A 26,171-nucleotide genomic window follows, 5' to 3' on the forward strand; every position below is an offset into this window, starting at 1 on the left:
CTCTAAGAAGACCTCCTGGATCCCTCCAGCCTGAGTCAGACACATTTTCTGGGCCCACCCGGTGCTGCCCCCATTATGGGTTGGATCACTTTGTGCTGTGCCTACTGGGTGCGTGTCCCCATGGTGTCCCCAGGGCCCAGCATACTGAATAAATATCTGTGAGATGGATAACCACATGTGTTGTGGTGTGTGTGAAAGAAGTTGGAGGATTTCCCTGTGAAAATAAATTTAAAAAACCAACACCACAGTTAAAGTGGGACTCTTGGACATTTATCCCAGAGAAATGAAAACCCATGTTCACCCAAAAACATCTATACAGCCAGGCTCAGTATCCTAGCACTCATGCCAGGAATCCTAGCACTTTAGGAGGTTGAGGTGGAAGGTTTGCTTGAGGTCAGGAGTTCAGTTTGAGATCACCCTGAGCAAGAGTGAGACCCTATCTTTATTTAAAAAAATAGAAAAATTAGCCAGGCATGGTGGTGCACACCTGTAGTCCCAGTTACTTGTGAGGCTGAGGCAGGAGAATCACTTGAGCCCAAGAGTTTGAGGCTGCAGTGAGCTATGATGATGGCACTATACTCTAGCCCAGGTGACAGAGTGAGACCCTGTCTCAAAAAAAAAAAAATTTGTATACAGTGGGCATGGTGGCTCACACCTGTAATCCCAGCACTTTGGGAGGCCAAAGTGAGAGGATCATTTGGGGCCAAGAGTTTTCAAGACCATCCTGGGCAAGATAGCAAGACCCATCTCTAAAAACATTTTTTTTTTAAATTAGCTGACTATTCACTAGTAGTCGCAGCCACTCAGGAGGCTGAGGCTAAGGATCATCTGAGCCCAGGAGTTCATGACCAACCTGGGCAACATAGTGAGACCTTGTCTCTAGCAAAAAATTTAAAAAATAAAATAAAAAGGCAGATGTGGTGGCATGCACCTGAGGATCACTTGAGCCCACAAGTTCCAGGCAGTAGGGAGCTATGATCTGACCACTGCACTCCAGGTTGGGCAACAGAGCTAGACCCTGTCTCTAAAAAAACACAAACAACAAAACCCCCCAAACTTTTATGCAAATCTTCATAGCAGCTTTATTTGTAATAGCCCCAAACTGGAAACAACCAAATGTCCTTCAACAGGTGACTGGTTAAACAAACTGAGGTCCCTCCATGCACACTATAGAATGCCTGTCAACAGTGAAAAGGAAAAAAACTATCGACGCAAGCAACTGAGATGGATCTCCAGGAATTATGTTGAGCCCAAAAAAGCCAATCCCACAACATGTATGACTCTATCTATATAACATTTTTATGAGCTCTGTCACCCAGGCTGGACTGCAGTGGTGTCATCATAGCTCCCTGCAGCCTCCAACTCCTGGGTTCAAGCAATTCTCCTGCCTCAGCCTCCCCAGTCGCTGGGACTACAGGCGTGCACCACTGCACCCAGCACATCTGTATAACATTTTTGAGATGGTAAAATTGTGGAAATGGGAAACAGATTAGCGGTTGCAGGGCTTAGGGATGAAGAGGAGAGGCGGGTGGGCAACCACTCTGGGATATAACCCACCTGTGGAGGCAGAGGTGGGTGGACAACCACTCCAGGATGCAACCCACCTGTTGTGGTAGAGGCAGGGATCTACTCAGGTGATAACATTTTACAGAACTATACACACACACACACACACACACACACACACACACACACACACACACACAAGTGAAATGGGGACATCTGAGTGAGATTGGTGAACTGCATTAGTGTCAACATCCTGATTGTGATATTCCACTACAGTTTTGCAAAATGTTACTAGCAAGCCAGGTGCGGCAAACACAGGGTCTCTCCGCATTATATTTTGCATGACTCTATGATTATCTGAAAAAGTTGGAAAAAAAAACCAAAAAACGTTAAAGGATTGAAAGTGACATCCAGGCAGAGGAATCATTTCAAAACTGTAGACTCTCAGTGTGCTGTTTATTTCATCAAAGTTTATTCAGCTAGACACTGTTTTCAGAGCCCCCTCTGTGTGCCAGGCTCTGCATTGGTGGCTGTGGGGCCACAGCAGTGATGTGAGGGGAAAGGGATTCCAAGAGGGCTCCATGGTGGAGATGAGTCCAGGAAATAGGAACTGAGGTCAGAGGTTGGGGAAAGGGCACATCAGAGGGCAAGTACAGCCCATGCAAAGGCCCTGAGGCACAATACATCCAGTGGATTTGAGGCATATTGAGGATGTCTGTGGGATTGGAAGTGGGTAAGGAGGGGAGATGAGAGGCGGTGAGGACTTTGCAAGCACCCAAGATGCGCCAGGTCTTTTCCCTGAGGACTATGGAAGCCACGGGAAGCTTCTAAGCAGGGAGGGACATGGTTCAAGGATGTGGAATCTTTTTCAATTTCTTATTTCATCACTGTGACTATTCTCCCAGACTTTGGGGCTGCCAGGACCAGGCATACACCATTGCAGCCCACCTGGGAGGGGTGGTGGGACCTAGGGGGCCACAGCATGGGGATAAGGGGGTGTCTGGGTAGGGAGGGAGGCATGTGACCTGAGACCCAGACCCTGCTGGGGCGAGGACGGGACAGAGATCCCCAGCTGAGCTTTGGAGAAGCTGTGGGTAGGGCTGCTGGGTGACTGATTTCTCCTTGCCCCCCAGAGCATCGCAAGGATGGCTAGATTGAGCGAACAGAGTTACAGGATTTGCAGTTCTTGGCAGATAAACAACAGGGAACACTTTTCAGCATGTCCTGTGTATGATTTGGGCTAGGGTTTAGGATTAGGGTTACAGGAAAAAAAATAGTCGTTGTTCATCTGAAAAATTCAAATTTAACTGTGAGTCTTGTATTTGACCTGGCAACCCTGGAGCGTTCCAAGGCAGCTACGGAAGCGAAAGTGGCTCCGCAGGCCTCAGTTTCCAAAGTCTGGGCGCGAAACTCCGTTTCAGGGCAGACGGCGCCTCCTGGCGGCCACCAGTGATGACCCCGCCCACTCCCGGGTCCCGCCCCTCCGGGAGGCCCCCTCCCGGGCCGGCTGGACTGCAGTCCCGCCTGTGCCCAGCAGGTGGCGCGCGGGCCCCGCGCCGGTTTCTCACCTTCGTTTCCGGGGTGCCCAGGTGTCCCCAGTAGCTGGTGGGCAGGGGTTGCTCACTCGGACCCCAGCCTGGACCCCCTCCTGGAAGCGTCCCTGCCGTGAAATGAGAAAAGCAGAGCAATATTATGTATTTCCCGGGTCTCAGTCACTTTGGTTTCAAGGGTTAGGGTAACCCTCTTCTATGAAAAAGTATTTAAAATGATATTTTATGACCGTGTTGGTGTAAAGATGAATATAATTGAGGCTGAATTCATTATTATATGTTCATTATTATTATTATTATATCGTGGGTATTTTTGCCTCTTTTACATTTGGTGGGCCCTCTGCCTAAGGGACAAGTCAACCCCTGGTCAGGTGTGGACCATAGAAGACTGGGCTTCCTGCTGGGGCCCAGCATCCTCCCCCCGACTTTTTTTATTTTTATTTTTGACCACGTCTTTCTTTTTTTTTTCTTTTTTTTTTTACTGACCACTATAATGAATATCCCTTTTAGTTTGTATTTTGGTTCCTTCTGTTTATATCGTGGCGAAAGTCTCCGAGGGCTGCTACGTGTCCGTCTTTAAGGCCTAACAGTTGCCAATTTCCTCCTTTCACCAAAGGAGATCAGGCAAAGCCATATCCAGCAAAAATGTAATCCCCTCGTTTCGGTCTTGCTTAAGTAGTTGAGACTCAGATGGGGCAGGGCACGGTGGCTCACGCCTGTAATCCTAGCACTCTGGGAGGCCGAGGCGGGCGGATTGTTTGAGCTCAGGAGTTCGAGACCAGCCTGAGCAAGAGCGAGACCCCCGTCTCTACTAAGCATAGAAAGAAATTATATGGACAGCTAAAAATATATATAGAAAAAATTAGCCAGGAATGGTGGCGCATGCCTGTAGTCCCAGCTACTCGGGAGGCTGAGGCAGGAGGATTGCCTGAGCCCAGGAGTCTGAGGTTGCTGTGAGCAAGGCTGATGCCACAGCACTCTAGCCCGGGCAACAGAGTAAGACTTTGCCTCAAAAAAAAAAATAATAATAAAATAAAATAAAAAAATAAAAAGACTTAGATGGGCCTGTATTACTTTGAATTTCTTGGGATGGCTTGCCCAAGGTCACACAGCGATTTGGAAGCAGAAACTGGTTTGGAATTCAAGTTCATGACCTGACACCCTCCTCCCCATTCCTCAACTTAAAATTTTTTTTTTTTTAATTTTTGAGGCCTCTGTACAGACAGACACCAAAAATACAAAACTCCGAGGGGATGAGGGTGTGAGGGAGGGAGCACGCAGACTCATTCACTCACCAACATTTATGGGGAACTTGTGCCCTCAGGACTGGGGACCCAGCTGTGAACAGGCAGAGAAGGTTAAACAAATGCACCTGTTTCAAACTAAAAAAAAACAAGGTGGTGTGACCAGGGCTGTGCCCAGCACTGAGAGGTCAGGGCCAGACCCTAGGGACGTGCTGGCATCAGGCAATCTGGGGAAAGGCAGGCCAGGCTGGTGGGACACCGGGGCGGCACTAAGGGTGGCAGGTGGGGCTGTGATTCAGGAGGGCTGGATGAGGGAGGCCAGCAGTGTGGGTTTTCTAACTCCAAGAGCTGTGAGGGTGGGCCTGGGGGAATTTTTAAGAGGATGCCCTGTACCTCTGAGTGGAGAGTGACCAGCTGGGGTTAGGTGAAGATTAGGCTGGGCTTTTTTGTGGGGAGGGAGGTGTCCCAAACCCACAGGGACCCCACGGGATGCTCTGGCCAGGAAACCTTACAGGACTGGGTTTGCTGTACCCATTTCACAGCTTGAGAAACAGACAGAGATGGACCTGTGCTGACCTAGATTCATTCACACTGCTGCCCACCCCCTTGGGGCATCAGGGCATCCCTGGGTGTGGTGGAGCCAGCAAGTCTGTGTATAAATTCCCAGCTCCCTCCCTGGGCTAAAAATAGTAGCCCCTCACTGGAGGCAGCTGCAGCCCTGCAGCCCTCACTCTCCTGGGCCCCAGCCCCCCAGACCAGGGCTTCCTCCTGGGAAACAGGGTAGGGCAGGCACTAACCTTCCTGCCCTGCCGGGTAATTATGCCCCCTCCCTGCCCCCTTCCCTTTGAACACGGGAAGTGCAATCCTAAAACCTACTGGATAAGGCATGAATTAATATTGGCCCATTTTGGAGGGGAGAAACTGAGGCATCAGAGAGGCCCAGCGCACCTGCCTCACAGGTGGGGCAAGGAGTCATTTCTGGTCTGTTGCCCTGCAAGTACTTCATCTTTGGTGGGAGGGTGCTCGCCTTGGAGCCCTGGGGGAGCAGCCTGAAGGTGGAGGTTTCCCAGGCACCTGCTGCAGTTGCACTACACGTGGCTCTGGTGAGGGGCAGCTCTCCCAAGCCCACTCCTCCAGCCTGGACTTGGGACTCTCTGGGAGAGTGGCCTGCAATCGGGGGCAGGGAGGGGAGAGGAGGCGCAATGTGGCAGTAGGGCCTAGAGGAAGTGGCGATGCCCTGTGTCGCAGCAGAGGGGGAGGGGCTGCCCACGACCCCCCAACACCCAAGACCAGGAGCCGGAGCCCCGCCCGTAGGGACCCTCGAGAGGTGAGTGGTGGTCCTCGGGCGCCCTCCACGCTCCCACTGGGCTGGAGCCAGGGCCCCCACGATGAGCCCCCTGGGGTCGCCCTCTAGAGAGCAGAGCTCCCCGCCGAGCCCATAACCGCCCTCCATCCACCGGCTCCCCCGCACCCCGCTCTGTAACTCAGTTTCCCGCTCTGCCAAATGGGGACAAGGAGCGTCTCTGCTACTCAGAGCCGCGAGGGTCGAACAAATGCATGGACCGCGTGCCCCGGGCAAATGGTCAGGCCACCGACTGCTCCGAACGTGGAAACTGCTATTAAATTGTGATTGTCTCGAAGGTGAGCCTCTCGGCCCGACTAGTTGGTGGGCTGCCAGGTTCCCAGCGGCGGCCACAGTGCGGGATAAGGGGCGTCCCCCGAGACTCCTCCCCAGACTCCTCCCCAGCGCGCCCCCCAGGCGTGCCCCGCTCCCTCCCGCCGGCCCGGCCTGCAATCAGCTCCTGTCCCCGAGCGCGGACCTTCCCGGGTCTTTAATCCCATCTCACAGACTTGGAAACCGAGGCTGGGGGGGGGGCGGCGATGAAGTCACTCCCGCCCCGTGGCTCCATCTAAGGGACAGAGGTGAAATTCCGAGCCCAGTAGGCCCATCTTAGGAGCTAGGTAAGACGCGGAGGGGGTCCCGATGTCCAAGTGGGTCCCCCCGTCATCCTCAGCCCGTCCGGGCGGAGGCCGACCTCCTCCTCTTTCCCTATCCCCTTCCCCTCCGGCGGTTCCTGCCCAACCCAAGGTCTAGGCGCCCTCTGCGCTCCCGGCCACGGTGCACACTTTGCCGACCCTCCCTAGGCTGGGGGCGGGGCGTCCCGTGGCTCTGTTCCCCTTCCCTTTCATTATTTATTATCCTTTAAAGGGGCCGCGACCTGAAAAAAATCCCGTGCACTCCCCCGTCCCCAGCGCCCTTCGGGGAGTCGTCCGACGCGGGGCTGAACCCGGGGGCTGAGGGGGCGTCCGGGGAGCAGCGAGGGGGCCTCGCGAGCCCCCCCGCGCCCGGCCGCGGCGCTGAATCACCGGCGAGGTATTTGCATCCGAGAGCGATTTGTCACCCGGTGATTTGTCTGCGGGGCCGCGAACGCCGGTGGGGGAGGGGCGGGGCGGGGGGCCGGCGCGCGCGGGGAGACTGGTCCCAATCGGGGCGGAGGGGGGTGTAGACACGGCCACGGCCGGCGACTCGGTGAGTCGGCGGAGCCCGGCGGGGCCGGGAGGCCGGCGGGGCCGGGAAGGGCGGGCGGCGGGCTCAGGGCATGAGTCCCCCGGGCCGGCGCGCGCGGTACGGCTGGGGGGCCACTTGCTTCCGGGCCCGGGGTGGGCGCGCTGCGCCCTGGAAGCCAAGCGGAGGGAGTCCCCGAAGTTGGGCAGAGGCTCTGGTGGGGGTCCGGGGCTGGGCAGGCGTCCCTGGCGGGGCGCGGTTGGGCGTTTGGGGACCTTCTCTGCGCCCCACGCTCTGGGGGACCTCACCTCCTCCAGGTCGCAAAGGGGCGCGCGGGAGATCGGGGGTCGCGAGCGCGCGCTCCCACCCTCCCCAGCGGAAGGAAATGGGCTGGGAGTGCGAGCGGGGGGCTGCACCCTGAGACTTTATTATTTCATTTTCCTCCCCGAAATCGGGGGGTTTATTCGGGAGTCCCGAGGAGAGGGCAGCTCCCGGAGACCCTCCCCGGCCCTGGGCGGTTTATTTATAAAGTGGCGGCTCCGGCACAGACAGGGGCCCCTGTTGGGGACTCCGCAGCCCGGCCCCGGCACCCGGGCGGGGGTCCCAGGAAAGAGACCACCCCAGGTTCGGAGCCCCCCGGACACAGCAGCGGGCGCAGGAAGCGCGGGGAGCGCGCGTTTGCCAACCCCAACGTCGGCGGCGTCCCCGGGCTCGACTATTTTTTCCCTTTTTCGTCCCCGGGCCGGAGGGAGTGCCCCCCCCCATGCAAATCGGCCGCTTTCCAAGAAGCTTTTGAAATCGGGACCCGGGTTTTTGTCGTCCTGTTTCTTCTCCTTCTTGAGTTTTTCTTCTGCTAATTCTTCCGCGCCCCCCCCATGCCTAGCCCCCTCCCCAGCGCTGGGCCCCGCCCCTCCCCCCTCGTCCCTCCGTGGAGTGAGGGGCCCCTTTCGCCACCCGCGGGCCCCGGCCTTGCACAACTCTTTAAATAACCGTGTTTTGCAAGGCCCGGCCTGAGCGGGTGACCTCTCCCCCCACCCCCCAGCCAGCGTGGGGGGAGGAGGGTGTGGCCCTGGGTCCCTCCCACTCCCCAACCCCAGCCAGGTCCCAGCGACCACCCAGCACCCCTGGTCCCTGCCTGGGAACGCCTCTCCCGTGGGGCTGTCATAAAATGGGGGTGGGGGCTGAGGACAAAGGGCTCTTGGGGGGAGGGGTCTGGAGGGGGTGGGTGTGGACAGCTTAGGGTTAATGGCGGCGATGGGGGGCGGCCCAGGCCTGGCTGGGGGGGGCTCTGGGGTTCCCACCTGCCCCCTCTGCTGGCCCCGACGTGGAAGCCTGTCCTGCTCCCCTCCCCCCACCAGGCGACCCGGAAGGGTCATTAAACTCGCCAGGCCTGGGAGGGCGGTGGGTGGGGGGGAGTGGCTTCCTCTGGCCTCTTCCTTCTGCCCCCCGCCCCAAAGAGGGGGGCATTGCTTGGAACATTTCCGTGGGGGGGGCTTGTCTTGAAGTTGTCAAATGTGGGGGAGGGGTAATGGACCAGACCAGACACTGGGCCAGAAATGTCCCCTCAGCACTTCTTGGGGCGGGTGGGGGGGCTGACTGCCAGCTGGGGTGGGGGGCTGGGTGCTGCTTTTGCTGCCTCGAGGACCAGGCCCCATGGTCATTCCCCAGCACCAGGGCCCCCGAGGTCTTGGTGCCCAAGGACCTCTGCCCCCTCCCAACAGATGGGACACTGAGGCTATTTGGGGATATGCACCCTCCCCTCCCCTCACAGGGACCACCTACCTGTCCCCCTACCCACTACCTCTTTACCCTAAAGGCTGGAAGACCCAGGGGTCTGGGCAAAGGGTGTCTGGGGAGGAGGGCGGCCTCTGGGCTCCCTCCTGTGGCTTCTGCAGGGGCCCCTCTTGTCACTGGGGAGGCTGGAGGAGTGGTAATAAGGTCTATACTGCAAGACAAGGCTCCCCAGGGTAGGGTCAGGTCTCTCAGCAGCTCACCAGCTGCTGGCTACTAGAAGCCTCTGCCCCACCTAGTGACTGCACTCTGGCCCCTTCCTCTTCCCCTGTCTGGCAAGAGGTGTTGTTCAGCCTTGGGGGTTCGATTTCCAGGTTAGAGATTAGGAGCAGCCTTCTGGACCCTTCTGCCTTGGTGGAGGGTGGAGCTTGCCACCCCCACTGTCCCCAGGATGTACCTTAGGGTGTCACCCCTGGGCCTGTTGGGTTCTGCCCCATCTGATTTATTGGCTGCCTGGGCGAATGCGGGTGTGACCTCGGCTGGGATGGGGGCTGGGGCCAGACCCAGGTCCTAGAGGTCCTGGAAGTCCCTGTCAGGGGCCCTGGCAGTTAGGGCTGACAGGGGTCAAGGGACTCCCAGCTGGGGTGAGCCGTGTTGCACTGAGACATTTGGCCCACTTGGGATCCCAGAGGACCGGGGAACTCCAGAGCCCCGCTCCCTGCAGAGAGTGTGGGGGCAGTGTGGGAGGCTCTGACGTCACCCAAACCTGGGTTCACATCCCAGCCCTGTGGGTCCTGAGCAGGGGATCTCTGAGCCTCACTTTTCCTCATCTGTGAAAGGGGGACTGGCCTGGTGCCTCCTTTCCTGCTGAACACCCCTACTCGGGTGCAGTGAGGTGGGTGCCACTGTCCACGCCGTTTTGCAGGTGGGGAAACCGAGGCCCAGAGAGGTTGAGGCTTGGGTGTTGTTGTCTGAATGAGTTGCATGAGTCGGGGAGGGCTGTATACAGCAAGTGCTCACTCCATGTTAGTCTGAGACAGGAGGATATCTGGGCCTGGTTGCTACAGCATGAGCAGGCAGCACCTGGAACTCAGAACTGGAACGCAGAACCCGTGGGGCCTCTAGGCCAGGAGCTGGCTGGCCAATCCAAGCCCAGGAATGCCCAGCCCCGCTACTCTGCTTGTGAAGCAATAACCCAAGATCTGCCCTGGGCAGGCACAGTCGGCGACAACGTGTTTCTCTGTGTCCCAGATGGGTGGGGGCCTTGAGAACTTTGGGGTACAGTGCGGGGTGACCCCGCTACCCAGGCCCATTGGAGGGCCAGCATAGCGGGCCAGATGGGGAGAGCCAGCGCCTCTGCCTCCAGGGAGGTGCCCAGGTTTGCATCCTGCCAGGAGTGGATGCGGGGTTTCCCAGAGGCCTTCGCTGGCAGCGAGGTGGCCAAGGGGCCCAGGCGAGGTCTCACATCTGTGTCTGTCTCTCTTGCTGCCCCCAGGTCTCTGCAAGCACGTGGATGACCCAGCCTGCCCCCCCCTGCCTGGCGTGAGGAGGAGGCATGCCCCGCGAGCCTTCAGCCTGAGCCCGGCGGCCCCCGCCCCCCACCCCCCGCCACCCTGCACTGCCCCAGCTCCCCCGCGGCCCCCACGCTGCAGTGTGGCCGGGCCCCCTCCCCACAGGGGCCGCCCCCGCCGCCCACCCCCAGTGGCCGGGGTGGTGGTGGCCCGGCCCGCAGGGCCATGAAGCTGCAGGCCGTGATGGAGACGCTCTTGCAGCGGCAGCAGCGGGCACGCCAGGAGCTGGAGGCCCGGCAGCAGCTGCCCTCCGACACCCCCGCCTGCCCACCAGCCCGGGCTCGGGCTACCGTGGAAGAGGACAGAGAGCCTGATGCGCGGATGCAGCGGGCCCAGATGGCTGCCCTGGCCGCCATGAGGGCTGCAGCCGCCGGCCTTGGACATCCGCCCAGCCCTGGTGGCTCTGAGGATGGGCCCCCAGCCTCGGAGGATGAGGACACTGCCCGGGAGGGGGCACCGGGCTCACCTGCCCGGCCTGGCCGAGGCAGGGAAGGGCCAGGAGACGGGCACTTTGAGGAGTTGGGCTCGGACGAGGACCTGTGAGTTGAGTCTGGGGGGCAGGGGCGTCCCAGGGCCCTGAGCCTCACTCTGCCCATCTGCAAAATGGGCGCATGCTGGGCATTTCTGGGCCCCGGGACCCAGCCGTGAAGGAGAGGCAAAAGCCCGTCCTCTGGGGCTGGTGTCAGGAGCAGTGCCAGGCGGTAAAATTTTCTGGGTGATGATGGAAACGTTCTCCGCACTATCTGGTGCAGGAGCCTCCGGTCACACGTGGCTGCTGAGCATTTGAAATGTGGCCGCCAATCTGGTCTTTAACTTTACTTCGCTTTAGTTAATTTAAAGCAATGTGGCCACACATGGCTATGGCAGATTCTGTTGTCCAGGCAGAGAAAACCTGAAGACCTGGTGGGGTCCGCACAGAGAGCGTGTCCCACCAGGACCTGCAGGATACTGAGGCCCCAACGGCCTCGCTTCTGGGAACCCGCAGCTTTCTGGGAAGACCTTTAGCAGGCAGAGAAGCAGGTGGTGGCAGGTCATGCAAGGGGCTACCAGGCAAACCCAGCAGGGGTGCCGTGGGAGCACATGGGGCGAGGCCAGCTTTAGGTAGAGGTGAGGGAAGGTGACAGCCCTGGCAGAGGAAACAGTATGCTTGGTGGAGGGAATGGTGTAAGCAAAGGCCCTGAGGCATAGGCCAACCTGGCACGATGGTATTCACACCCCAAGAGGACACCTGTGTGGCTGGGGCCAGGGTTGGGGGGCGGGATTGAGCCAGGGGTTTGGGAGGCCGGCAGGGTCTGGCGTTCAGGATGAAGGGGCAGTTCATGCTGTTCTGGGCTAATAGGGGACAAAATGGGCATGACCAGTGCCCCGCTCGGCTGTGCACACAAGCCCTCTGCAGCCTGAGTCCATGGAGGCTGGTTCTCCCTGTCGTGAGAGAAGGAAATCGAGGCTGGGACAGGGAGGGGACCTTGCCCTGGGTGGGCATTGGCACTGTCTCCTCTGACTCTTGCACTCTGCTTGCCCCAGGAAGCCGAAATGGGAAGAGGAGGAGGAGCTCGAGGAAGACCTGGCAGAGGAGGAGGAGGAAGACGAGGAGGAGGAAGACGAGGAGGATTACGAAGAAGAGGAGGAGGATGAGGAGGGGCTGGGGCCCCCAGGCCCTGCCGGCCTGGGCTCTGCCAACCTGTTCCCCCACAAGGCCCAGCCGCCCCAGGCCTTCTGCAGCGATGGCCTTCCCAGGGCGCTGGGGGGCCAGGAGCGGCCGGGGCCAGGCCCTGCCCACTCCCGGGGGGCCACCCATGTGGCACCTCAGCTGCAGCCACCGGACCACGGAGACTGGACATACGAGGAGCAGTTCAAGCAGGTAGGCGGTGTGACGTAGGGGTGGCATGGCACAAGCCCTGGCAGCTGCCAGGTCCCGTAGTTGGGCGCGGTTCCCGAGAGCACCGCTGAGTGCCAGGCGTAGAGTTGGTGCCGGGATCTCGGGGAAGCCCCGTTCATCTCGTGGGAGGGATGCGCCGGCCGTTAGATGCTCTGCTGTGCGAATGAATGGGGAGCGCCAGCCAGGATGCAGACTTGGGGGGCCTCCCCAGCACCCACACTGGGAGCTTAAGCAGAGGTGAAGGCAGAGAGAAGGAAACGGGTCTAGGGAGGGAACATCTGGGCGAGGGCCAGGCAGCTGGATTGTGCCTGTTGTCAGTGGAGCCCAGTGATGCAGGCAGAGAGTTGGGGGCGTTGGTGACACGGTGCCAGCCGGTTGGTCTGGTGGAGTCTACTCTACAGAGAGCTGTGCGGGGTTGCCAGCCATATGCGGTGGCTGAGGGGACACTGGGGTGGCTCCAGCATGGTTCTGGCGTGGACAGCAGGAGCCAGGACTCTCGAGGCTCCGAGTCGGTGGTTGGCGCTGGGGCTGGCAGGGGGATCTCGGGGACCCTGGGCCCCGGGAGGGGCAAGGAGGAAGCAGGGGCCGCCCTGGCTCTTCCCTGCAGGCAGCCTGGCCAGAGGAAGTGGCTGGGCGGGGATCCTTTGAAGTTGGGCCGTGCTGGGCTGGGCAGATGGAAACCAGATGGCTGCTGCCGGCCAGTGGGCTCACATTCCAGCCCTCGGCCAGCTGGGCCCTGCCCCGGCCGCCCCGGAGGGCAGCCGGTGGGAACTCACCTCTGGCCCAGGACTCAAGCCGCAGCGCGGGGTGGCCCTAGGGGGGTGGGCTCTGGCCAGGGGGGACACACATCTGTCCCAGGTTGGCCCCTTCTGGAACCTGGACCTCCAGGATTGGCTCCAAGTCGCCCCCGGGAGGGCCTGAGGCCACCATGGGGGCTCCCTGCTCTTAGTGTCCCTGGGTAGCCGGTGGGAAAGGGCACTCCAGCCCCGCCAGCTCTCAAGAGTCTTCACGTTTGGGCCAAAAACTGACAAATGACTGAAATTGGAGGCGGGAATGCGGAAAGTGAGGGCTGGTGCTGCAGGTAGTGAGTGCCGCCCTGGCGAGGCTGAGGGCAGAGCTGCGAGGAACCTGGAGGCGGGAGGCCAGGGCCGGGTGGGGCTCCGGGTCCTGGCGTTGGCAGAGGCACTGAGCATGGCAGCTGGCAGATGTCCCCCCTGGGCGGCATGACTGGGCCCCCCACGCATGGCCCCGAGGGGAGGCTCTGGGATCGGACTGTGTCATTGTGTGTGGAGCTCAGCCTGAGCCTGTGCTCTGGTGAGTGCAGTGGGCAACTTGTCAGTTCCCCTCTGCCCTGTGCCTCGGTTTCTCTCTCCCCTGCAGAAGGGGCCGCGCTGCAGCTGCCCCCATTTCGCAGGCGAGAAAACTAGGGTTCGGGGTTGGAGGGCGGCGTCTCATGGCATGGGGTTCCTGACATCCTCTGAGTTTAAGATGACGCAGGTCGCACGTTCGAGGGCGAGTTATATTTAATTATGTGTGTGTGTGTGTGTGTGTGTTCACCCGACGTTTGCCATCTGCCCTGGATCCAGGCCTCAGGGTGGGGGGAGGCGGGTGCCAAATAGGCACCTCCACCCTTGCAGGGTCGTGGCTGGGCTCAGAGGGAAGTCAAGGCCTGGTGGGGTTGGAGGTCGTTAGGACCCCAGGCCGCACGCCCCGCCCAGGTGGCCCCCAAGGCCTGATGCTGATGGGGATGTTTTTGGGTGGCCAGGCCAGACCAGGCATGGCCTCTGCATGCCGGGAACGAAGGCCAAACATGGGAGCCACTGTCCAGTCTGTGGGACGCTGGGGTCGGGGTCATAGGTGCTGCAGAAGCCCAGGCCATTCAGGGGCTCTTCTGCAGCAAGATGCTGAGGTGGGGAAACTGAGGCCGGGGGTGGGGGCCTCAGTGTCCTGAAGGCGGTCTTCTCTGGTGCCTACCCTCAGGGGTTGGCGTTTTGGGGTCGAGCTCAGTGAACAAGGCACGGGTGACAGTAAGGTGGCCCCCACAGAGGATGGGAAGGCCCCTCACAGCTTCAGCTCTAGACGCAAGTCAGGATGTGATGTTGGGGGCCCAGCCTGATGCGGCAAGAAGGAGCAACGGAAGCAGCCTGTGCAAAGGCCCTGAGGCTGGGCTGGGCTTGGCTCTGGTGTGTGTGGGGGTCAATGCAGCCCCGCCAGGGTGGGTCTCGCTTGGGGTGGGATCAGGCTCCCAGGGGATGGCGGCTGAGGGTGTGGGCAGGTGGGGCGGCCCTGCAGTCCTGGGGTGTTAGCTGCAGGTCCAGCTGCCCGTGCCGCCTTCCTGCCCAGCTGGCCAGACACCTGTGCAGCCAGTGTCAATAGTGGCTTGGGCCCAGCCAGCCCAGCAGATGTTGGGGCCACCCCCTGGCCGGGGCCATGTTGACTCTGGCGCCTGCCCCACCTCCTTCCTGGCACGTGGCAGCCCTGGCCGGCTGGCGGCCCACTTGGCACGGCATCCGAGTCTTCCTCCCTGGTCTTGGCAGGGCCTGGGGCTCACTTCCGCCTGCAGATCCTCAACAGCTGCAGGGCTGGGGGACAGCCAGGCTGGGGAGGGGACGGGAGGGGCAGGCTCACAGCTACCGGCGCTTTCCTTTAAAACCTGGATCCTCACCGCAGCAGCTTGGGACGCACTGAAGGAGGCCAGCCAGGGATCGGTAGGGTGCGATGGGGACCTCGCTGCCTGGATGTAGCACGTCCTGTCTCCGACGCGGCCGTGGTGGGATTTTAAACCCACAGACCCTTAATCACAGATCTTCAGCCTCTTAAGAATTCGATCCTTTAGTCTCTATAACTCAAGTAAGTGTTCAGTGTGTTTTAAAGAAATTTTTTACACAGCTGTATTAAGATATAACTCATGAACCATAGAAGTCACTCATTCAAGGTATACAATTCAGTGGTTTTAGCATCTTCACAGATATGTGCAACCAAGACCACAGTTGATTTTTGGAGCATTTTTTATCAACTCACAAATAAACTCTGTACCCTTTAGCTGTTATTCCCCTATCCTGCCATCCCCCGCAACCCCTGGTGACCACGAATCCATGTCCTGTCTCTGTGGATCTGCCTATTCTGGACATTTCATATAAACGGAGTCTCACACTGTGTGCTCTTCTGTGTCTGGCGTCTCTCACTGAGCACGATGTCCTCAGGGTCCACCACACTGTGGCCTGTGTCAGAGCCTCGTCCCTTTTCATGGCTGAGTGATGTTCCACGTGTGGATAGACCATGCTGAGTTTATCTGCTTACCCGTTGATGGACACTTGGGCTGTTCCTGCCTTTTGGCTTTGTGATGCCATACGAGTTTTTATGTGGACGTATGCTTTTGTTGCACTCGGCTGTGTATCTGGGAGTGGAATTACCGGGTTACATGGGGACTCCATGTCTGCCCGTTAGAGGGGCTGTGGCACTGCTCTGCACGGCCGCCCCATGGCACATTCCCGCCAACCCAGTAGGAGGGTTCCGGGTCCTCTGTATCCTCACCAACACTTGTCATCGACTTTTTGACTCTTGCTTTCCTGGTGGGGGTGGTAGGGCTTCTCGCTGTGGTTTTAATTTGCATTAAATGTCAGGACTTTTTCCTCTGCTTCCCAGGGTAAAGTCTGCTCACCACAGAGCCAGCCGACAAGCTCAGAAGTGTGGAAGCGACAGCACTAGCTGGTTTTTAAACACAGTCGTTTATGCGCAGGAAGCAGACGGAGCGTTTTATACATGTTGTCTCCCGTCTTCTCACTTGATCCCACAAAGAGGGAACTGCTCTTGGCCCCGTTGTGCAGAGGGGGAAACCGAGGCACGAGAGATCATGTCAGTTGCCCATGGTCACGTGGGGGAGGTGTCAGAGCTGGGATTTGACCCCAGGATGCGCTGTGGAGGGATGGCCCAGGGAGCCCGTGGCTATAGGGTTTTGGGGAAGCCCAGGCTGGAGTGCAGTGGCGCACTGCAGCCTCCAACTCCCGGGCTCGAGCGATCCTCCCGCCTCAGCCTCCCGAGTAGCTGGCCTGCAGGCGTGAGCCACAGAGCCTGGACTTCATTTAGATTTAATTATGGGAAATGCACATTGATAGGTTTTAAAAATCCACTGTTGGTTCCAGAAGTAGCATTTGACAACATTCTTGTAGAGAGGGAAAAGGGAGCGTTTGCCATGACCCTCAAGCTGCTCCCTGACCCTACGGGTTCCCTAGGCCTATCCCTACCCACAGACACCCAGGAACGTGGCCCATGGAGTGTCTAAGATGTGATCTTTGTGGCGGGGGCGAGAAGGTTCCACCTGATGCTGAGTTTGACATGCTGTTTGTTCAGATCGTTACTGGGGTGTCCTGAGCCACCTGCTTCTCTTTAGCTGCTGTAGGGTTTTACCTTGTCTGGCTGGACACCAGCACGTCGAGCTTTTGTTTTCCTGTTGTGAACAATCCCACAATGAACATCTCTGGGCTCATGAGAGTTGCCTGGGGCCATGTGGGGCAGGTGTGGGGAGCTGGAATTGCAAGGAGGGGGTGGCAGACATTTTCCTCATCCTGCCTAGGAGACCTCCAGGTTGGTGGGAGCCAGTATTGGGCACAGGTACTCCCAACTCTGAGAGGTTAGGGCTGGGCTAAAGGGGTTGAGAGAAAGGCTGCACAGAGGAAGGGGCATTGGAGCTGGGGCTTTGCAGGATGTGTAAGAGTTTGTCAGATAGCCAAAGGCAGAACCTGGTTCTTGGAACAATGTGGCTGGAGCATAATGTGGGAGGGGAGGAGTGAGCAGGACATTAGGGCAAACAAAAGTTGGGCTCAGAAGAGCCTTGGCAGGGTTTGGAGCTGGGAGAGAGGCTGGGAGGACCCTTCTGGAGCCTGTGTTGGGGACGGCATGGAGGAGTCCGTGATCCAGGCAGGAGTAGAAGAGGCAGCGCTGCAGCTGGGCCTCTGGGGCCCGGGGAGGACAAGGTAGGAGGGTGCTCTGGACAGAGGGCACAACTCAGGCCCGAGGTCAGGTGCCAGGTTCTGTGTGGGGCGGAGTCTGGTGTACTCAAGACACAGCGCGATTGTCGAGAGGGACGGGGAGCCAGCCAGGTCTCCGGGACAGCTCCAGTACCACCGTCTTCCTGGGGCCCCGGGAGCCCCAACCGCACGTGAGTGGTGGGGGAGGGGTGCTGGGAAGCCCCTTGGGCACCCAGCGCTCCCCGCCGGGGCAGTGCCTGCCTCATCAAAGCCGCTGTGGCTGCTGGCACGGAGCCAGCTGGGCCTCGGCGGGTGCGGGGAGGTGCCCGCCTGCCAGCCCCTTGGCACTGTGCCCCGGCCCGTGCCAGCCCTGAGAGCTGCGCTGACTCAGCCGGAAGAGCCTTATCTGGCCCCTGCACCACCACCCAACCGCCAGGTCACAGCCACAGGGTCACCGCCGCCGTGGCCTGGCCCCACGTCCACCGCTTGCTCCCTACCCTGGCTGTGGCTGCCAAGCGCCTGGCCCCGCCCCACGCTTTCTAATAACACACGCAGCGCTCCAGGGAGCGGTGCCCGGCGGGCAGAGTGTCTGCCCGACTCAGTGCCCGGCTGGGGAGTGGGTGCGGGTGATGTGGCACGACAAGGGCGTGCGCACTGGGTATCCAGACATGGCGGGTGGGCTTGAGGGGCCCCTGCCTGGCCGGACCCTGTGTGAGTTACGATCTTTCTCCAGACCCTTCGCGCCTCTGCACTCCAGGTGTGTGCTGGTTTCCGTGGGTCTGCGTGTGGCTGTGTGTATGGCACATGTGCATGTTCTGGGGTCCCGAGGACCCATGTGGGAGATCTTTTGTACGTATCTGTCATCTCACACGTCTGCTGGCATGTCCCCGGCCCCGTGTGTGGCGTGTTTCTAGACGTCTTTGTGCACACCATGTGACGTGGCAAACTTTCTGCATCCCTGTTCTGCGTGGACATTTCGGCGAGTGTATCCCGGGTGTCTGGACACACACGTGTGTGGCTTGAGACCATGTATCCAGGCGTGTCTGCCCCGGTGTCCTGCATGTCTGTGTCCACAGCGGGGTGATAGTGTCGAGTGGCTGTTCTGTTTGGACATGGCTGCATGCGTGTCTGGAGTGTCTGCAAGCACATGTGTGTATGTGAGTGTATATCCCAGAGCGTGTCTGCCGGGCTCCCCGTGTGTGCACACAGATGCCTGTGGGCGACTTCCTGTGCGCCTGAGTGCCTGGGAGCCTCATGGGCCCACCCCGCCCCGTGAGCGTGAGATCCTGGGGGCCAGTTAACCATTCGCCCCGGCGACTGCTTGGAGGGTGGTGCCATCGTGGTCAGTGGCTCTAGTCGGCCGGCGGGGCACAGATCTGGAGCTGGCCTGGCTGACACAGCCCCAGTGACCATCCAGGTCTGGACGGGGCTACTGGGGGCGCTGCCGGCAGGGCTCTGCCCGCTGTGTGCCTTGGTTTCCCTTCCAAACACAAAGGGCCAGTGTCTAGAACCCTTCAAACCCCTAAATCCTGTGGCACCTACTGGGGCAGAATGACAGGTCCCAGCAGCCAGCCCGAGGCAGCCCTTTGGAGGCCTGACCCAGGGGACACTTGACTTGGGGGGGGACTGTCCCCCTGTCCCCTGCAGTGGCACCACAAGCCCATTGCCGGCGAGATGCCTTCCGCCATCCGGTCAGGCTCTCTGCCGGCGCAGGGAGTGGCTGGGGTGCCGGCCTGGTGGGTGGGCACGCAGGGGCGGGGGGCGGACCGCCTCTTCTCTGCTCTGCTGGCCACGCACAGCCAGAGGACAATCGGGGGTCACGGGGTTAAACGGTAACTAATCTGGCCATTGAAGGCCCCGGCGCGGGGACGCGGCCTTGCCCCTTGGTCAGGGCTGGGCTGGGGTTCTGTGGGCCGAGGGTGGGCAGAGAGCACGTGTGGGCAGCCCCTGTAGTGGACTCCCTCGGGCCCCAGTGGTGTCCTTGTGTCTTTATAGATTATGGACAAGAAGACAGATAAAAACCCTCATCCCAGGAGGAAACCTGTCCTGGGGCAAACAGTATCCCCCCAAACTCACGTCCATCTAGAACTTCCAAATGTGACCTTGTTTGGAAAAAGCGTCCTTGGCAGCTGTCATTGGTTAAAGTGAGGTTGTGTTAGGGCAGCGTGGGCCCTGGTCCAGTGACAGGCGTCCTTACAAGTGGAGAGAAATTGGATGCAGACACACACAGGAGATGGCTGTGCACAGACGCAGGCAGAGGCTAGAGTGACGTGGCCACAAGCCAAGGATGCCAGGAGCCCCCAGAACTTGGGAGAGGCAGGCAGGACCCTCTGCTGGAGCCTCCAGAGGGGACATGGCCCAGGTGACACCTTGATTTTTTTTTAGAGACAGGGTCTCGCTCTGTCGCCCAGGCTGGAGTGCAGTGGTGTCATCACAGCTCGCTGCAGCCTCAAACTCCTGGGCTCAAGCAATCCTCCTGCCTCAGCCTTCCCAGTAGCTGGGACTACAGGCATGCGCCACCATGCCCGGCCTAACCCCTTGATTTTAGACTTCTGGCCTCCAGAACTGTGAGAGAAGAAATCTCTCGTTGGAGCCCACCCCATTTGCCGAGTTTTGTCGCAGCAGCCACAAGAAACCCACCCGAAACCTCGAGAGGGCTGTGCGTTCCTGCTCAGTCATAGGGAGCCGCGCACTGGGGTGGACGGGCTTTGACGCTGAGGCCCTGACGCTGGCTGGCTGCAGACCTGTCCTTGGGATGGGTTTGGGACCCGGGGACCCTGACCATCCCATCCACAAGGCCATGGCGTGGGGTAACGGCCTCGCTGTGTGCACATATGTCTGAGCCTGGTCCTTCGGCATACATTTATGAAGCATCTACTGTGTGCTGGCCCCCGTCTGTGTGCGGGGGGGCCCATCTGTGAACAGAGCAGGCAGAAGGCCTAACCCTGGTGGCTCTGGAGCCCAGGCAGCGGCAAATGGTGGGCCTGTCTCTGCCGCTGTCACCAAGGTGTGTCTGTGTGTGTCTGGGTGGGCCGGCAGGTCCTGTGCGTATGGAGTGGCCACATGTGTGTGCATGTGTGTGGCATCTCTATTCAGGTGGGGAGCGTCCAAGGGCCCTGTGTGCAGCTGTGACGTGTCTGTCCTGCCATTAGGGTGTCCCCAGAGCCCCCTACTCCGCTTAAGGGCGCAAAACTCTTTGCTCCGAAGGTGGATCTTTTGGGCTTGGGACCTTCCCTGACCCAGGACCCCTGTTCCCCGCCCTGAGGGCCCGACTTCCGAGTAGTCTTGTTTTGTCTCCCTTTTACAACTGGCCTATAAATTCTTCCCAGAGATGCAGGTGGGCCGGGGTCGCGATGGGGACTGGGGGTCCAGGAGTCCAGCCCTGTCTGTCTCTGTCCCATCTCTTTTTCTCTTCCTCTTTCCGTGTCCTGCCCGCCCCCACCGCGCCGCCCGAAACTTCCTCCCCGACTGCCCCTCTCCCGACCCTGCGGCCCCTGCCTGGGCTGGCACTCTGCCCTGCGCCCCGCCAGGCCCACGTGCCCCGCTACTGTCACACTTGGAGCTAATCTTTGGAAACGCGCCTGGGCCTGAAGTCACCTCTGGGACTGTTCGTCTCCTTAATGGAATCTGGGGGTGGATACTGGGGTGCAGATGGCACCTCTACCTGTGACTTCCTCCTTCTGGGCCTCAGTTTCCCCCCCTGTAACACGGGGATGGTATTTGAACAAGTGCCGGATGTTGTCATTTTACTGTTTTCGTTGTTGTCATTAATCATCGTTCACCGAGTATCTGCCTCCAACTCTGGCTCTTGTAGGGCACATCGTTGGCACCTCCTGTATGCCCAAGGTGGCCCTGGCTTGTGCCTCATCCTCCCCTCTGTGATTCCCTGTGAGGGTGGTCCTCGCAGTGCCTGCCCAAAGTGCCTGCCTGTGTGCCCTGTGGGGACCCCGAACCCACCAGGGCCCCTTCCTCTCAACTCCGGGGCAGAGGCGGAGACGGCCCCTTCCTTCCTGCCGTTGTCTTCAGGCTCAGGCTGGAAGGCAGCCCCATGTCTGTCCGTGGGGACCCAGTATATGCGGCCGGGACGGGGGTGTCCTGGCCCCCTGGACCTCTCACGCCAGGCGAATCTTCCGGAATATCCCTGCCCAACAGGGAAGACCCTCCTGGGGTCTGTCCAGGGCCTGTCTGCAGGAGATGAGCCACCTCCTTGCAGAGGAAACCCCAGGGTGGTTCTGATTGCTGCGGCCAGGGCCCTGGGCAATGCGGAGCCTCTTTCTGGGGGTGATGGAGGCTCGGGGACCCTGGGGGCCAGGGTTGGGGGGTGAGAGGATGTGTCGTGTGCAGATTGGGTGACCCCGGACCCCGTGCAGAGTGCCCCGGGGTGGCCTGGAGCAGCAGTTTGTGGGGAGAGAAGATTCTCGTCATCTGATGCTTTGAGGCATTTGTTCAGTGACCCCGAGTGCCAGGTGCCTTGAATGGCGTGTGGCTGAGTGTGTCCCTCTGTGCGCCTCCCCAGCCCTGCCAGGCTCCCTCGCTGCCCGGGGACCCCTTGCCAGCTCTCCCGTCTCTGTCCCTTTGTTTCTGCGTCTGGGAAATGGGCTCCCTTGAGCGTGGAGGGGCTGCTCCCAGCCGGCTCCTGGCGGGTACCCCGAGTAGGTCACAAGCCCCAATTTGCATGTTGTTTCATGCCGCTGTGGGCAGCCACCACCCTCCTGCACCCTCTTCCTAGAAGTGTATGTCAGTCGATCTCATCCTGGTGCATCCTCAGCCCTGGGCCTGCTCCTGCCCACCCTACGTGGGCCTCAGTTTCCCTAATGGTGACATGGGCTGGCAGCTGACCAGCCGGCTCTGCCATCCATCCCTCGACCCCTGCCCACTTCACAGATGAGGAGACTGAGGTTCCAAGGTGGCCTCTGACCACCTGAAAGCCCCAAAATGGAGAAAGAGGAGGGTTTGGCGTCAGCGCACTCCCCTGGGATCTCGTGACCCGGAAATCCGTAGAGAAGCACCTTGAAGCTTTGGCCTGCTGTATTCGCGCTTTGTGGTCATTTCTGGAGCTTTTATTAATATCTTCCTCGTGGGTGGGGCGCTGTGTGTTTCAAGAGAGGGGACACAAGGCTGGGGGGGGTGTCAAGCGGACAGATGTTTCTGCCCCGCCCAGAATCACTTCCTCAATTTCCCGCGAGCTCTGTGGAGCTGCTGCGGCATCTGTGTCCACCGAGGCCCTGCTGTGCTGACGGGAATCGAAAGGACGCGTGGCCTGGGGGGGCCCCAGCCGGTTGCTGCACCTGGGGAGCGATGGTGGCCTGGCCGACCTCCGGAGAGGGCTGGGGAGGGCCCGCGGTGGCCCAGCAGGCATTGGGGAAGCCCCTGCCCTGTGCGGGGGTCACCGGCGCCCTGCCCTGGCCATGGCCGGGCCTCGCTCCCGCAAAGTCTTATTTCCCCAGCTCCTCTTGTGCCTCCGTTGGGTTTCCGCTGTCTTTCCTGCTTAGGGACTCCCTGAGCTGGGGAGTCTGGGTCTTTCTGGGGACACATGTCCAGCACCAGCCTTGGCATACAAGAAACGCTCAATTATGGCTGCAGAATGGATCGTCTTGGCAGAAACCCCGTGGCTGACTCGGCCCTGCGCGGCCACCAGCTCCTCCGTATAGAGTCCTGGGAGTTTCCAAAATGGGAAAAAAAACCCTCAAACTTGCAATGTCCCCCACCCCACGTGTCCCCCAGCCACGCTGGAGTCACTATCCCCGCTGCCATGCGGGGGCTATGGCACCAGCCTCCACGTTTTCATCACAGTGACTCAGCCCCTAGATGGGTAAACTGAGTCTGGAGCACAGGGAGGGAGGGGCTCCTTCCTTCCGCCCATCTGTTCCTGGCCTCGGGTCTCTGTGGGGTGGGAACAGGACCCGGCCGAGGCTCTGACACAGAGCACCCAGCCTGGCCGCGTCTTTCCCTCTTCAAACCTGATCAGCAGACTGGCACAGATCCCCGCTCCCCGCCCCATGTCTGCCTCAGTTTCCCCAAGTGCAGAGTGGGCACACCGGGGACCTGGAGGCGGCCGTGCTGGGCCCCGCCCCACCCCTCCCAGGGCAGCGTGGGCGTTTCTGTGAAGGGGGAGGCTCCCGGCAGCCCCCAGGGACCCTGCCCACCTGGGGACCCCAGCAACAGCTACCGGTGCTGAGTCATCTCTGCCGCCACCCGCGGGTGCCCGATAACGCCCCGGTTTATCAGGCGGCGAAGGGGGAGGGGGCGAGGGGCCAGAGGCTGTGGGGGGTTGGGGGCTGCCTGGGGTGGGGCATCAGAGAGGACAAGGCCTCTTTTCTTCCCTCCCTCCTTCCTTAGTGGGTGCCTGCTGGATACCAGCCCCTGTGCTGGGCACCTGCAGACCCCTATTCTGTCTTCATAGGGCTCTCATCGCGTGGGAGGCAGAAGGGAAGGATGGAAAAGAGCCAACCCCAAAATTAGATGCTAAAGTTGAGGAGAGGAGCTTCAGGAGGGGGCCAGCAGGTGCAAAGGCCTGGGGCAGGACCAGGTGGGTGGCCAGTGCACACTGAGTAAAAGGGGAGACAGATTGGAGGCGTGTGGAGGGCCGGCAGGGAGTTGGGCAACTGACAGCAATAGGGAGCTGTGACTGGCTCTTGAGCAGGGGAGAGTCCTGGCCCGATCTCAGTCTTGATTTCAAAGCCCTTCACACCCTCCACCCTGGGAGAGTGCGAGAAGGAAGTGTCATGGGAGGTCCAAGGGGTAAAAACCAGCCGGTTTAGTTTAACTTTGGTTAAACATTGGAGTTGCAATGAGTTATTTCTTGTCTAAAATCCAAAGGATACAGAAATAGGTGAGATTATACATGCGTGTTCATGTATGTGAGAGAAGCCAGACATGGAAGGACACACAGCGTGTGGCTCCGTTTATATGAAATGTCCAGAACAGGCAGATTCATAGAGATGGGATGTGGATTCGTGGTTGCCAGGGGCTGGGCAGGGGTTGTAGGGTGACTGCTAATAGGGACAGGGCTTCATTTTGGGGTGATGGAACGGCCTGGAACTAAATCATAGCAGTAATTATACGACATCATGAGTACACCAAATGCCACGGAATCGTACACCTTAAACTGGTTCACTTTATATTATGTGAATTTCACTTCAGTAAATTTATTTTTAAGAGACTTTTTTTTAAAGATGAGATTAAAGAATTTGCTCCCCTAGGACCCACCCTGCCTGGAGGGGGGAGACCTTCTTGCTGTCCCCTTTGTTCTCTGTCCTGAGTGGGCCGAGGCCCCCACACACTCATGGCCCTGGTGCATGGATGGTGTCTCTCTTTCCCCGTGGCCCTGTGGGCACCCGGTGCCCCGGCTGCTGACTCATCCACTCCCGCCTTTTCTGAGCGTCCTCGAACCTGCGTCTGGCCTTAGAGGAGAACGTACTTCTTTGGTTTCCCACAGGCCTCGTTGGGCAGTGCAGAAATGTGCCATTTTGAGAGTTTGTTATCCTCGGATGCCGGTTTGCCAAATCTAGGGTCAGCATTCTCAGCGGCCGGGGCTCAGCTGGTCCCCCAGTGTCGGACGCTTGGGTTGTTTCTCGGTTTCTCCTGACGGTGGTGGTCAGACGGCAGAGGCCACACCGGGCGCCTCCCCACTGCAGGGGCGCCCCCCTCCCGGCCCTGTGGCCTCAAGGTGGGGCTCCGTGGACTTTGGAGCCACCCGGGAGACGGGAGGGGGCCCGTTGCAGGGGGCAAAGTCCTCCCAGGGGGCCCTGCCGACAGTGGTTTCTTTACAGCGGGCCCCTCGGCCTTGGACCGGACACCGCCCCAACCCCCAGGGCGAGCTGGGTGCCTCGGCGCCACTGCACAGGTGGGGCCTGTCTGGGGACAGACTGGAAAACCCAAGCACGGGGGATGGGACCCCGGGTCCAGCCTGCCTGGGGAGGGGCCCGCTCCAAGTTGGGCTCTGGCAGCCCCCTCCTCTCCTGACAAACCTGTCCCCAAGCTGGGCCTGTCCCTTTGGAGTCCCCGTGAGCCTGGGGGGTCTGAGGGGATCTTACCTGACCTTCCCTCCCCTCTCAAGCTGGGACTGAGCTCCCCGGACCCACAGGGGTCCCCTGTCCCAGTCACTGCTGCCCAGGTGGCTCTCTGCCTGGTCAGCATAAAACCCCACTGGCCCAAGTTTCTTGTTGGGGGGGTGGAGGGAGAAAATGACAGGAAACAAGAATTTCCTGTTTGCCCTTCTGGGGCCTGGGGTGGTAATCACAGGTTTTCCTTCCCTCCCCTAGCCTGGTGCAGGGAGGCAGCACCACCAGCCCAGGCCCCTCACACCCCTGTACTGCTCCTGGGCCCCCATGGGTGTCAGGGACCAGGACGTTGCTCTCATTCATTCATTCGCCAACATGGTGACTGAGTCCCCTGTGATGCATGTGACACAGGTGTGATGCTGGGGTAGGAAGGAGGGAGCCGTGCGTGCACAGACCTGGGAACTGGCTATGCAAAGGCCCTGGGGTGGGGAAAGGGCCAGAGGGTGCTGGGGAGCCCTGGGGCACTGTAGCCAGGGGAAGGTCCCCCTCTGGCTGCTGAGTGGAGAAGGGTCCCGCAGGGAGGGAGGTGGGGAAGTGGAGCCCACACCGTCTCTGCCTTGGTTTCCCCTTCTCTGGAGTGAGGGGTGCCGGGCAGGAGAGACACGATCCACTCAGCCCTGGTGACCAGCATTTCACACCCTCCATCCCGGCGGGGCCGGGACCCCAGCGGCCCTGCAGGATCTATGCGGCAGTGCATCTCGACTTCAGAGAAGGACACGTTGCACTGAGAACTGAGGTTTATATAACATGCATTTATTAAGCACCTGCAGTGTGCTCAGCCCGATACTAGACACTAGGAGCAAGAAAAGAATCCCATGTGCTCTGGGACAGATGTGTAAATAGATCCGCACGGCTGGGCCGTGAGAGGGTGGAAGAAAACAGGAAAATCAGCGATGGCAGGCTCGGTGCAAGCGTTGCGAATGAGGACAGGAGCTGTCTCGGAGGCTGGGTGGCAGGTGAGGTGGGGGTTCCTCCCTGGGGGGCCTTGGGTGTCTTGGGGAGGGGTATCTAGGGCTGTCAGCTGCCCCAGCACCTGCCTTGCTCAGGGCATGGCCCCAGGCAAACCAGGCGGCTTCTCGGTGGCCCCAAGCCCAGAGAGGGGGTCCCGGAGGTTTTGCCCGGTCTCCAGCCTGGCCCACGGTGCGCGGCTGATT

General features: G+C 59.9%; 1 protein-coding gene and 1 long non-coding RNA gene across 2 annotated transcripts in view; one reads left to right on the forward strand and one right to left on the reverse strand.

Annotated features, from left to right (window-relative positions):
* Window positions 1–1,966: 1,966 nt before the first annotated feature.
* LOC123632889 lies at window positions 1,967–5,601 on the reverse strand. The gene is made up of 4 exons (XR_006733495.1): window positions 5,249–5,601; window positions 4,352–4,438; window positions 3,075–3,166; window positions 1,967–2,221 (listed from the first exon to the last, which is right to left on the reverse strand). It is a non-coding gene; the product is annotated as an uncharacterized LOC123632889 (long non-coding RNA).
* Window positions 5,602–10,217: 4,616 nt separating this feature from the next.
* ARID3A (AT-rich interaction domain 3A) overlaps window positions 10,218–26,171 on the forward strand; it is a 28,547-nt gene continuing 12,593 nt past the window's right edge. Inside the window, exons 1-2 of the mRNA XM_045543100.1 lie at window positions 10,218–10,647; window positions 11,633–11,969. Of these exons, the coding sequence (XP_045399056.1) occupies window positions 10,274–10,647; window positions 11,633–11,969 (711 nt within the window). The 5' untranslated portion in view covers window positions 10,218–10,273. The remainder of the gene's footprint in view (window positions 10,648–11,632; window positions 11,970–26,171) is intronic.

This window comes from Lemur catta, chromosome 1, assembly GCF_020740605.2.
Source record: "Lemur catta isolate mLemCat1 chromosome 1, mLemCat1.pri, whole genome shotgun sequence".
In the NCBI taxonomy this organism is placed as follows: Eukaryota; Metazoa; Chordata; class Mammalia; order Primates; family Lemuridae; genus Lemur; species Lemur catta.